General features: G+C 42.2%; 1 protein-coding gene across 1 annotated transcript in view; it reads right to left on the bottom strand.

Moving 5' to 3' along the window:
- Mob3b (MOB kinase activator 3B) overlaps positions 1 to 13709 on the bottom strand; it is a 201241-nt gene that overhangs the window by 108814 nt on the left and 78718 nt on the right. Inside the window, exon 2 of the mRNA XM_045141532.1 lies at positions 11647 to 12262. Within this exon, the coding sequence (XP_044997467.1) occupies positions 11647 to 12064 (418 nt within the window). The 5' untranslated portion in view covers positions 12065 to 12262. The remainder of the gene's footprint in view (positions 1 to 11646; positions 12263 to 13709) is intronic.

Raw genomic sequence — 13709 nt, forward strand, 5'->3', positions numbered from 1 at the left:
GACATTATTTTAGTTGAAAAATACATGTGGTCTTCCTTTTTTTTGTTAATTTTGTTTATTTATTTGAGAGAGACAAAGAGGAACAGAAAGAGGCAGATAGGGAGAGGGAGAGAGAATGGGCACGCCAGGGCCTCCAGCCACTGCAAACGAACTCCAGATGCATGCGTCCCCTTGTGCATCTGGCTAACGTGGGTCCTGGGGAGTTGAGCCTCGAACCGGGGTCCTTAGGCTTCACAGGCAAGCGCTTAACCACTAAGCCATCTCTCCAGCCCAGGTCTTCCTTTTTTATGTTAACTTTGAAAAAGAAATTAAGCAAAATTTAACCAGCACTTAACTCTCTTACCAGGAGTATGCTAAGTGCTACATGTGCACGATGTCACTTAATTCTCATAACAGTAAAAAGAATGTGTCATTCTTAGTGCCCTGCAGCCCAAACGAGGAAACAGGCTCAGGAGCTTCAGCGCAAGCCAAGGTCTCATAGCACATAAGGAAAGAAGATATGAATTCAAACTACAAACAAGTCCTTAACTTTTACACTACTTCTGGAAAACAGACACAAAGCCAACAGTCTTATTACATTTGACATTTACTGCCCACAGCTAGTTTCCTAGGGGTTGAGTGCCTGTTGGACATATTTGCTCACATTTCTCTCCAGTGACATGGAAGGGCAGATGCCCTAGGTGACAGGCCTTTTCTTTTCCACTTTGAGACAGCAGTTATGAATGGCTTCTGTGAGGCTCTAATAAGCAAACAACTAACAGTAAGCAATGTTCCTCCCTCTGCTCCTGGTGGCTAGGGCAGACTTGGCCATCGAGGTCATGTTGAAGGAAGTCATTTACTAGTAATTGTCGTCATCCCTAGATGCTTGGAGCTGTTGGTGCTGTTACATTAGGCATTAGTGTTCTATCCTTTCAGCTGAACCAGAAGCCAGGCAGCAACCTGCTGCTGCCAGAAAATCTGCAGAGGACATGGCACAGGAAGTAGGCAACAAAATGAAACTCTTGCCAGGCGTGGTGGCGCACACCTTTAATCCCAGCACTCGGGAGGCAGAGGTAGGAGGATCTCCATGAGTTTGAGGCCACCCTGAGACTACATAGTGAACTGCAGGTCAGCCTGAGCTAGAGTGAGATTCAACCTTGGGGAAAAAACAAACAAATAAAAAAAGCCTCTGACTATTGGCTAGAGCTTCTCTCATAAATCATCACTGCTCTCCACTATGGTCACCTGGGCTGGATGGTGAGAAACATCTGGAGCCTGTGCCTCTTCATAGAAAAATTGTGAAAGAACAAATAGCCAAGGCTTGTCTCTCCTTGAAGACACTCATTCCAGCTTTCCAAGGCATGAACTAAGGTTCAGTTAGATGTTATCATGAAAAGAGGTGTTTGCATTGAAAGGATTCTTTACCAACCTTCCTCTAAATATTAAACTTGGAAATGAAAATCCCAGGCCAGTAAATGCCACTGTCTCATGAGTTTTAGGAATGCACAGGTTCTTTAACGTGGTCTGTGTCAGTGAATCTGCACTTGCACAGGAGAAATTCACTCAGCAGATGACGACTGCGCAGTGCACTACGCTGGGAGCCGCCACTCGCAGCAGGAACAGGAATGCAGAATTGGCTTAGTGAAGGCCACACATGCCGTGCATGTGGAATGTCTCCTTAAGTTCCAGCATGGACCTTCTTGCTGTGAGGACCAAGCAAAGCCATCTCATCCAAACATTTACCTCTGCTGCACTGGTTTCACAAGGTGTAGCAAAAGGTGATGAGAACATGGGTGACCAACTGTGCAGCCAAATGCTTGATACAATTATAGACTTTCCTCTAAGACCTTTCACCTCAACTCACCTGATCAGGCTGTGTTAACATACTGAGACTGTGTGGTATTGAGGTTGGTTTTAAATATTTACTTTTATTTGCAAGTACATGTGCTCTGAGTCCTAACATTGTCAGCTCTTTAGCACATAGTAATCTTTAAAGCATCTGGTTTCATGTGTGCGCGTGTGCACGCACATACCTGTGGAAGCCATAGGACAATCTTGGGTATAATTCTTCAGTTACTGTTCATTTTTTTTTTTTTTTGAAACAAAGTTTCCCACTGGCCTGAAGCTTAGCTGAACAGGCTAGACTGGCTATCCAGTGAGCCATACCTCCCCAGCACTGGAACTATAATCATGTGTCACCATGCCTGGCTTTGTTTGTTTGGTTTTAACTATTTATTTTTATTTGTAAGGAGAGAGAGAGATACACATGGAAAGAGAAAGAGGCAGAGAGAATGAGTATGGGTGTGCCAGGGCCTCCTGATAACTGCAAATGATCTCCAGATGCATGCACAACTTTGTGCATCTTGCTTTATGTGAGTACTGGGGAATCGAACGTGGGCCACCAGGGCTTGTAAGCAAGTGCCCTTAGCTCCTGAGCCATTGCCCCAGTCCTGTTTGTTGGTTTTTAAGCAGGGTCTCACTCACTCTAGCCCAGGCTGACCTGGAACTCATGGAGATCCTTCTACCTCAGCCTCCAGAGTGCTTGAGCCACCATGCCCAGAGAGCTTTTTCTTTTCTTTTTGCTGTAGGGATTGAACTCAGGTCCTCATGCTTTCAAGGCAAGCACTTAACCAGCTGAGCTCTTTCTCCAGTTCTAATGCAGGTTATTTAATACTATTAACAATCACACAGAATAGGTACTTTTACACGCCGTTTGTAGATGAGGAAACCACTTATGAAGGAGATAACCAGGATTCCAACTCAGGTCCCACCGAGACTAATGTGTCTATTTCTTTTTACCACCCTGCCCCCTCTCCCAAGCAGGCTCATCTTTCCAGAGCATCCACTTTACTGGAAGACTTAAGAAGAAAACCTGATTGTGTAAAAGATGGATAGAATTATCAATTAGAATTTGAAATTAGCTTGAGTGCTTAAGCTGAAACACCAGAAAGGTCCTGCTTGTACAGGCCTTTACAGAGAACACATCTATACTGGTACTTTGTAGGAAAAGCTTTGGGAATCACTTGTCACACACAGAGGTCTAAGACAGGCTAATAATTTGGCCTTTTGTCAAAACAGGAGTATCATTTAAGCATCTATAGGTTAGAAGAGAGGCAAAGCATTAACAGTAAACAGTGAGGACTCTTGGGTCAGGGCGCTGCTGGTATGCCCCTTCAGACTTGACATTGAGCTGACCTGCCTTTCTATGCACCACTGACCCCACAATACAGCCTTTGTCCATGCTTTGGCTACAACTAACCAACGACCAATGGGGTAGAAGCAGCAGATGCCTCCACCCCATTCAGTTACGGCCTTTGTTTTAAGGCCCCTGGCCTCCTCTGAATATCACATATCTTATTTCCCTTCCCAGCTGGTGCTGATATAACAGCTTATCACCTGAGATATAGTCCATTAAAGTTACATAGCACAGGTAATGGAGAACTCAGAGCAGGTCAGGACAGCAGGTAATTAGCCCCAACTTCCAGAGGAGTCTTCAGGCTCTCTGGTCTCCTTGTCTCCACAGCCCTTCTCCTCTCCTCACAGCACACTGGAGGCCCTTTTCAGAACTATTGCTTGGGATTTGTTGAACAGGGTTGGTTATTTAACACTGCCCTCATTAACACGGCCACCAAGTCAAAGCAGTATCAGGTTCACCATGACAAGGAGGACACTGTGGCACTCCACAATAGATCATCAATTCTTAGTGGCCTCTGGCAGTTTTGGGAGAGTGGATTCAGCTGTCTTTGCATGTTTTAATGAACAGACAACTGAATAAACTTGGGTAGCATCAGAAGGCAAGGTTTTCAAAAGAAAAGAATCTTAAAAGTTCACAGTAGAAAGGACCTAGTACAAATGTACCAGATGCAGGGCCCAGGCTGCTTTCAAGTTCTTCTCATGACTGGTGGTTGTGTCTTAGGGAATCCCTTAGGGCAACTGATGCAACAGTCAGGAATAAACTAAGGATGTTGTTGATTCTTGGCTAAGGATTCACAGTCACAGAATGTTGGAACAACTGAAAGCATGAGCTTTGGAGTTGGGTACTTTAGGCCTGAACCCCAAGGTGACCCAGCTGTGTTCTGTCTCTGTCTGTGTGGTCCTGGGCAAATAATGCCTTTGAGTCAGTTTTCTCATTTGTAAGATGAAAGTCATACTTTCTGCCTTACATGATCATTTTACAGGTTACTGACGGTGCATATGAAGTGTGTTCAGAAAATGGAAGGTTAAAAAATGATGACATCAAAATAGAAGAGAGTAGTTAGGAAAAAGAAGGGATTCAGTAAAAGGGGGTAGGGGAAAGGAAGGATGGTGGGAGGGCATTATGATCATGGTATATTGTCTATATATATGGAGGTTGTCAATAAAAAGTAAAAAAGAAAAAGGAGGAAGGAAGGAAGGAACAAAGGAAGGAAGGAAAGAAAGAGAGTGAGGAAGAAAAAAGAAGTTTTACTGTCAGGCCCTCCCAAATAGTAAACTCTAGGGAACCAAATAGTTTATAAAATCCCAAAGGTAAATCCTCTTTCCAGAGCCCAGTTCACAAGGCTGCTTGGGGGAGGAGGCTAAGGGGGACCCTACTGTTGGCAGCAATTAGTCTGAGAGCATATATCCCATCTTTCAGAGATACAACCCAAGTGACCTTGTACAATGTTGGTTTTAATGAATGTGTTGTGCTTGGTGTGACTACTGGGTTCTCTCCCCACTTCTCCAGTTGACCTGTACCCATTTTCTGTTGAGCTTAAGTGATTTTACACCAAACACGGGGAAATTTAATACTTGGTTTTCTGAAAACAAGTGGAAGCATCCTGACTAGTGGCTGTCTCTCTAGAGATTTAGATACTTGTCCCTAAAGCCTGGAGTTGGTATATCTCCTAAAGAAACAAAGGAATTTTCCAAAGCCTTGAGATATGACAATGGGAAGTATTTATGTTCCTTATCACAGAGCCATTCAGCAATGAAGACCAATAATGGCAGTAAATCTTGTGGTATTTATGAAGTACATTTTATTATCATGCAGATATTCAAAAATTGTCTAGTAGTTTCCATAAATTTTGGTTGATAGTTATATAGACAGAGAGAGAGAGAGAGAGAGAGAGAGAAAGAAATTAATGCACATATCTTCAATATCTCTTATGTCCCAAGTTCTAGACTGGATATTCCCCTCTCATATTGTATCAATGAACTTTTACAACAGCCCCATGAGTTCAAAATTACAATCCTTGGTTTACAAACAGAGAAATGGAAACTTAGAAGTAACACTACACAGCTGTCTCCAAGTGACAGAGCTATTTGATTAAACCCATTTTTATGCAGTGACAGGTTGATCACATTGTAAATATATTGTCTAATAAAGATTCCATCTTGTCAGTATTATGCAGATTTATATACAAATTGAAAAATATACGGGACACATAAAATAGAAAATAAAAGGTCAAATGTAAATGTTAATTATGGATTCAGTCCTTTAATATTCTGAGTCCAAAAAGCTCTTCCTAGTGAGTATTTTTATGCTCTCACATTCCTGGCCATAGGAACTGGCCAGGTGGGACATGCCTGTAACCCTAGCATTCAGAGGCTGAGGCAGAAGGACTGTGAGTTCCAGGTCAGCCAGACTACACAGTAAGTTGGATGTTAGCCTGGCCCACATAGAGAGATCTTATTTGAAAAAAACTAAGGGCTGGGGATGGAGTTCAGTGGTGGAGTGCTTGCCTAGCACGTGTAGGAGCCTAAACTTGATCGCTAGCACTAAAAAAGAGGAGAGGGGAAAGAGGAGAAGGGATAAGAGGGGAGAGGAGATAAAAAGGATGCAGCCTCATAAGAAAGGTTGTCAAAGGGATGCAACTATTTTATTCATTTTAGAAAAATGTGCAGAATGATTTAGAGCAACTAGACATCTGGACATTATGTAAACTGTTCAAGGACAGTGACTGCTTTGATCTCTGAGTAACTAAAATAAGACTTGGTCTTAGCAAGGAACACCAGATATGCACTGAATGTATGAGTGAATGAATGGGGAAAAGGGCAGTCATAGGTCACTGTGGGCCAGTAAAGCGTTTTCATGAGGCTATGTTATCTTCTGCCCAATTTTAGAATACAGCATGAGACAGCTACAAACCTGAGCACAATCCCCAGGCATTTCAGTGATGATTTATTTTTTCAAAAGGAGCATAAATCAAAAACAACCATTTATTTAAAAATTTTAGAAAAAAAGACAGTGAAAATTTTCCCCATCCTAACATCCTTCTAAAACTATTTATTAAAAGCCTTCCATCTAGGCTAGAGAGATGTCTCAGCAGTTAAAGGCACCTTCAAGGCCTAAAGGCCTGAGTTTGATTCCCCAGTACCCACATAAAGCCAGATGTGCAAAGTGGTGCATGCATCTCTTTCTCATTCATATTTTCTCTCTCCTCTTGTAAATAAATAAATAAATAAAGATGTTTTAGAGCCAGAGAGATGGTTTAGAGGTTAAGGAGTTTTTCTGCGAAGACTAGGGACCCAGGTTCAACTCAAAGAACGCAGGTAAGCCAGATGCTTATGGTGGCACATGTGTCTGGAGTTCCTTTGCAGTGGGTAGGCCTTGCTACACCCATTCTCTCTCTCCCTCCCATTCTCTCCCAAGTAAATAAATAAAAATAAAAATATACTGTGTATTCTCCATCCATGCAAAGAAGAATCTGAGAAATGAATACCTGCTCTGAATGACAATGAGCGGTAGTGATGTCAATTGTTGGCCACTAAAGCTCAAACACTGACTCCTAAATTATGTGCCAACTGTGCAATTTTAATGAACGCCCTTGGATTTTTTTTCCTAGTGAAATGGAATATTAACTTCACTTTTACTTCATTGAGCTGCTGCAAGAATTAAGAGATTAAGTACCCGGCATTTAGCAGGCACACCAGACATGAATCTGCTTCTTCTCTTCCTTTCTCTCATCTTTTCTGCCCAACTCCCACTTATTCTCAAACCACAGACGTAGGTGAGATGATGTCATTGTGTCTTACATGTTTTTATTCCCCCCTTTCAAAGGCTTTTTCAAAACATATGAGTCAGAAAGGTTCTAAGTTTTCTCTTCATTTTTTTTTCCTGAGTATCAGATCTAAAATATTAAATCCTGTTACATAACAGAAAAATAGTAAAGTTGGAACTAGAACTTTTGCTTATCTAATTCCAATAAATAGAAATTATTGGAATTATATAAGCAATAGAATTCTTTAAAAGTCTGTGGCTTTCTGCTTTCTTGTCTTGGTTGTTATCTCTAAGAGAAGTACAATCAAAGAGGAGGTGGCCTTTGCTTCTTGAGTTAACTGCAGGCCTAAGGGCTTCAACAGAGGCATCTGTCAGATCTCTAACAAAGGAAGCAAGGAGGGCTCCAGGGAGAGTCAAAGACTATGGTTTACAAGGGAGCCACATATGTTTGGTATTCTCCCATCTGAGAAAGCTTGACTTCTGGACTAGCATGGGTCCCTATTTAAACTTGAATGTAGCAACAGATGAAAGGCTGTCTTTGCTCAGTGTTTGAATGTTAGCAATCAACAGCTGTTTATATCCTTTAATATCTAACTAAGGGTGAAGACTGCACATCTGTCAGTATTTCCGGTTCTCTTTCCTTGCATCACAGTGGGGAGGAGGTAAAGTTTGAACTCTTCTCATTTCCCAGGCAGGAACACAGAAATATGCCCAGGATTCCAAATGTAATTCTAAGCAGATCTCTTATTTCTCATCCACCCAGGATTTGCTGCTGGCCAAGAGCTCTTTTATTTTGACAGACATCTTGATCATTTCCACGATAATGACTCCTGACAGCACAAAGGCACAAAGGGAGAAAGTAGGCTGGAGTCAGGGGCAGGAAGAGGAGGAGGAAATGAAGCACAGTGGAGAAAGTGGCTCCTAAAAATAGGTTCTTCTAAAAGAAAGACCATAACATCTGGGAGCAAATCACTGGGTTGGGAGTGAGCAGGGTGCAGCTGACTTTCCTGGGGATGGTAAATGGCCTGGTGTTTTTGCAACTCCTAACATGGCACCTCCACCTCACAAAAGTGAGAGAAGATAAAGCTCTGTAGAAACAAGGTGCTGGAACTGTCCTGAAATGGTGGCAACTGTGCTTAGATCTCCAGCACCATGAAATGTTGTGGTCAAAGACAGGTTATTTTTCTACTAATCATCCCATCCAGCATTGTATGAGGCATCAAAATGGACTCTTTCCTGAGAGATTCAAACGAATGTGATCTCTTCCAGAGCTTTATGGAAGCTGAAGTCTTATTGGAAGTCTTCATAGAAGACATGGTATATGAGTTCCCCTCAAAGGATATATGGGAATCATTGTTAGCAAAGTGGGTGATGACAGGAAAGAATGTGTATAAACACAGGGTTGAGAAGGAGACTGTTTCTGGGGGAAAGAAAAGTATTCTGGGTGGTTACAAAAAAATGGAAGTGTTGTTGGTGCTTATTAACTAAGGTTCATAAGGAGCATAAACAATTCAATAGTAAGAAAATAACTGAGGGCTGGAGAGATGGCTTAGCAGTTAAGGTGCTTGCCTGCAAAGCCCAAGACTCAGGTTTGATTCCTCAGTACCCACGTAAGCCAGATGCACAAGGTGGCACATGCATCTGGAATTCGTTTATAGGGGCTAGAGGCCTGGCCATGCCAATTCTCCATCTTTCTATCAACCTCTTTCTTTCTTTCAAATAAATAAATAAAAATAAAATATTTTTAAAGAACATTTTTATAAAAACAAACACTTGCAACATGTATTAACCATGTATGGATTGAGCTTGGCAAATAAACTCAAATACCATATGACCTCACATAATGTAAAAGCTAAAACAGCTGAATTCATATGAATAGAGTAGAACAGGAGTCACCAGGGTCTGGGGAGAGGTTGCTTAAAGGGTACAAAATTCCAGCTAAAAAGGAGGACTAAGTTCTAGAGAAGAATTATGCAGCACAGGAACAACAGTTTGTTCTCAGTAGGCTCTCATCTAAGAGACTGACTGAGTTGGTAAGGGAAAGGATCCAAGGAATGTGCACTTTGAACCAAAGGCCCAAGTAATTCTGACACTGAAGTCTGGCAACTATAATTTATATAGGTTAACATTTGCTCAAGACACTAATGGTGTTCCATTCATAAAGAAAAGAAAATGCCAGGTCAAACTAGGAAATACCACATACTAAATCACTCTCTTCTTGGAAATTCATAAAATTAAAAGTACTGTGGTAAAAAAAAAAAAAAAAAATCAACTTTACTCAGCACTTCCCAAACTTATTTTTCCAGATTTTTCCCATTAAGGTTCCTCAGAACACCAGTGTGCTATGGAGCACAGACTGGGTAGAGCTAAAACAGAAGATTCAGCGGTCCCCAGAGCATGTGGAATGACTAAGGAAACATCTAGAAAAAGATAGCAAAGCAAAGTCATGTTCTCTGGAGAAAATGGGAGTAGCCACTATTTCCTCCCAGAAACCATCAAGCAGATGGCCAGAAGCTGCATTGCTCTGCTGTATGGCTCTCGGGTAGCATGCGGCTCTGTGCTAAGATGTCTGGTCAGCAACTCTATATGGCAACCACAGCTGCTAGAGAGCAGCAGTGCTGGAGTTCAAAGCCTCCAGGATCTGAATGTGAGGAGGCATCCTTGCCCACTTACATACCTTTATTGTGGTCGTGTGTTCAGCACAAGGCACTGAATGTTGCTTTTGAGTCTTTTGGAAGATTCTCCCTAGCCCTCCAAGCAGTCTCTGTTAGTAAAAGTGCAAAGACAAGATCTGGAGGAATCCCTATGCCTTGGAGGTACTGAACATATGCCCAGGGGAGTTTCTGAGCAACTTCTTCTGATTAGGCAACTACAACATACTCCACCTCCTTCTTGTTAATAAGACAGGATACAGGAGCGGGGTGGGGAGCGGGCGGTACTGGACAAGCTAAAGCAACACCAGGATTCTGACAAATTGGTTTTGCATGTGTTGAATATTTCAAAATGTACCATGCTACACTAATCAATTTATATACCTTTTTTTTCCTGTTATAAACTTAATTACTTCCATACATTCCTTCTCAACTCTCCAACCACCTAGAGGTGATTGCAACTGTGGGCTTCACATACTTGTTTTGTGCCATGGCTACTCCAGAGCTTTTAAGACTATTTTCCATAGCACAGCATTTATTCAGTCATTCCAGAAGTGGTTCTGAATGCTCACACAGGTTCCAGGGCACTGTGCTAGGTACTCGGGAGATAGCAGTAGAAATGGGATATGACTTATTCCTATGGAGAATTGGACAGAAGGCACTGAACTCCAAATTTAGGCCATCAGTGTGTGAGAAATCCAATGGCCAACAATGTAAAGAACTAGTAAGAGGTAGAAAAAAATCTGGTCTGTCCCCTTGAGCTTTATGGCCCATAGCACAAAGCAAAACAAAGCATTCACATTTCAAGTATATCCAGCAGCCATGCAAGTCAAAGTTGACAGTACAGCCTGTGACTAGCAACTTATGATTAGGAAAGGAACAATGCTGAGATCTTTACTCCCCCAGAATGTGAATTCCTGTTTGCTTGCTTCCTATAAAAAAATCTATAAATACCATCACTGCAACTTCTTAATCTTGAAAAACAAATACTATCAGTAGTTACTTAAGAGTAATTAGTAAAAGAAATATTGAAATGTTACCAAGATACAGAATTTGGAGTCTACTTCTAAGGCAGCCAACAAAATCAGCCTTAAAAAGCAAAACAAAACAAAAAATCAAATCTGGTATTTCTCCAGTGTGCCCCAGCATGGGGTACATGTATCACTGGTGGCCACAAAGTAATTGCAAGTGGACCGTAAATGACTTCTTCCCCCATCTCAGTGACATTCTCAGATAGAAAGAAATTACAGAATTGGACTGGAGGCCCACTCCATGGGAAGAAATACATGCCTGATACTGAAAAGCCTACGACAGGGGAAGTCACGAGCCCTAGGGGTGTAACACCTTCTGGTGTCTGTCTAAATGCTTAGATTATGCTCACCAAACCGCCCGATAAGCACTTCCCTTAATGTTTGTACCCATATATTAATGCTACTGTCACTTTTGATTAGAGAAGCTTCTCTTTTTAGATGGCAGTGACCTCTGGGATGACTCAAAAGGCACCATTGTGCTGAGATGAAGTGACAGAGGAATGATCAGCACTGAAACATCTCTATCACACCTTCTAAGACTCAGGGTCCATTGCAGAAGAGGTGGAAGAAAGAATCTAAGAGTCAAAGGAAGGGTAGGACTGCTTACTATGCACTCTTCCACACTCAAAACAGCCTTGATATCCATGACCTCGCAGTGCCTGGCACTACCTACACAAGGCTATCATAATAGGAGGAAAATACACAAGACCATCATAATAGGAAGAAAAGATGATGACATCAAAATAAAGACAGACTGATGGAGAGGGGGAAGGGATAAGATGGACGGTAGGGTTGTGAAGGGGAAAGTGAAGGAGGAGGGAATTATGGTTTATGGTCTATAATTATGGAAGTTGTCAATAATTAAAAAAAGAAATTATAGGTATATGATAGAACTTAGGGAAACATGACCTGAGTGCTATCAAGTACTCAAAGGTAATCTAAGACTCACTGTCTAAGCTTGGGGGGGCCTCTCACCCCTCAAAAAAATACACCAAACAAATTGAGAAGCTGGTCAAGGACTTACCCACACATGTCGGAAATATGTCCTCATTATTGATCTGCACCTCGATCCAATCCATAAGCAGGTTCATGTACTGGGGAGCTGGCAGTGCAGTGGGTTTCTTATATTTGAGGTCATCCTGCCAGCGATACTCATACTTGGGGCCCCCTGACATTACAGGGCAGGTCCGCTCGGTGCAGAACTCACAGATGGTGCCATAGATGAGGTTGATGCGATTGAAGAAGTCCACTACGTGCACTGCCACCCAGTCGTTCTGGTCCTCCCCACTGGGCAGCTGCACGGCTGCCTTCAGGTCCACGCCTGAGTTAAGGGACGCCTGGGCCCGTTTGTGTAGCTCAAACCTCTGTGTGCCAGGTTCAAATTTCCTCTTGGGACGAAAAGTCTTGTCCTTGTTGAACACCTGCTTCAGGGCTATAGACATGGTCTTCTCCTTGTCTTCCTTTCTCTTACAGGAAGCAAAAAGGCACTTGGAACTTTTCAGTGAGAGATCACAGCCCAACAGGGTTTTCCACTGCCAACCCTCGGACCCCAGCCTTGCAGCCTGCACTTTGTACTATATTTTAAATGGCTCCTTCCACCGTCCTCTTGAATGATCTCCAAAGGATCCTCATGTTCCTTCCTAAAGGGAGGAAAAAAGAGAGAGAGAGAGAGAGAGAGAGAGAGAGAGAGAGAGAGAGAGAGAGACTTGTGAGGGCTCAGTTTGTATTTAAGGAATGACAAAAACTTAGACTTGATTTCCACCTTTTATGGCCATGTCACTTCCCTACTGGGATAAGTACATAATGTGAAGGTTAAGCCACTACCTTGGGGTCTGCACCTGTACTGGGATGATGAAAGAAAATGAGGTACCACACTCTCCTGTTGTGGCCCCTGTCAAATCTTTACTGGTGTGATCCTAAGCTCAACAGACCTCTCCAAGGGCTAAGGAGTGTAGGTCAATTACCTCCTCCTATCTCCATGTTTTTTGTGTTTTGTTTTGTTTTTTTAAAGAGAGGAGATCTCCCAACTGTCCCTGATGAGTCAACACAGGACATGGCCTCTGTTTTCCCAAATAGTGATGACAGGAGCTGGTGAAAAAGAACCAGAAGCCTGCTTTTAGCTGGACATATTTGCAAAAAGGTGCTGAAAACCATTTTGTTGAGTTCTGTAGGGACCATGGATATGGCCCCTTAGAAAGCTGGTCTGCAGAGCTGAGAGGCTAGAGAAGGAAGACAGAAAGAAATGAATTAAGGAAAAGAGGAAGGAGAGAAATGGGAGATAGTAAGGGTAGCCATGGCTACTGACACAGAGAAACACAGACAAAATCCCAGTGGCCATAGGGAGAGGAGCACAAGTAAGAAGGGGCGGGAGGAAGAGATAGTGAAAGGGAGAAATGGTTTCTTTTTTAAAAAATGTATTTATCTATTTTTGAGGAAGAGGAGAGGGACAACCAGGACCTCTTGCCACTGAAAAGGAACTCCAGATGTATGTGTTCACCACTTTGTGCATCTGGCTTTATTTGGGTACTGGGGAATCAAACTTGGGCCAATCAAATTTTCCAAGCAAGTACCTTTAACTGCTGAACCATCTCCTCAACCAAAGAAATGGATTCTTTAGTTCCAGATAATCTAAGAAATGTTTCCAATTCTTCTTGAAGGTTCACTGTACTTCTTGTCTTTGGAAATCCCTTCAAGTTTTCCTAGATTAGTCAAGCAAATCCTACATTTTAATTCATCTGATTTCAGTTGATTCTGCTCCTTGGCAAGGATCCCTAACTATGATAGCATCTGTCACCCCTATAATGCTCCATTCTTTATACCATCAATATCACATACTCCATTGTCCTCTGCAGGCTTGCCCAGTACAATTTGCTCTGAAGATAATGCACTCACTGTGTGTTTGCATGCACTGAGCACTTGACCTTGACTAGGGAACTGAATTTTACATTTCACTTAATTTTATTTACTTTGAACTGAAATTGCTATATATGGTTAGTGACTACACTGAACAACAGTGCAGCTATGAAGTCTTTAATGTTCTTTTCTCCATTATTTCATCTGATCACAAAAATCAGTGGAATTTATAGA

The sequence above is a fragment of the Jaculus jaculus genome, chromosome 1 (assembly GCF_020740685.1).
Source record: "Jaculus jaculus isolate mJacJac1 chromosome 1, mJacJac1.mat.Y.cur, whole genome shotgun sequence".
In the NCBI taxonomy this organism is placed as follows: domain Eukaryota; kingdom Metazoa; phylum Chordata; class Mammalia; order Rodentia; family Dipodidae; genus Jaculus; species Jaculus jaculus.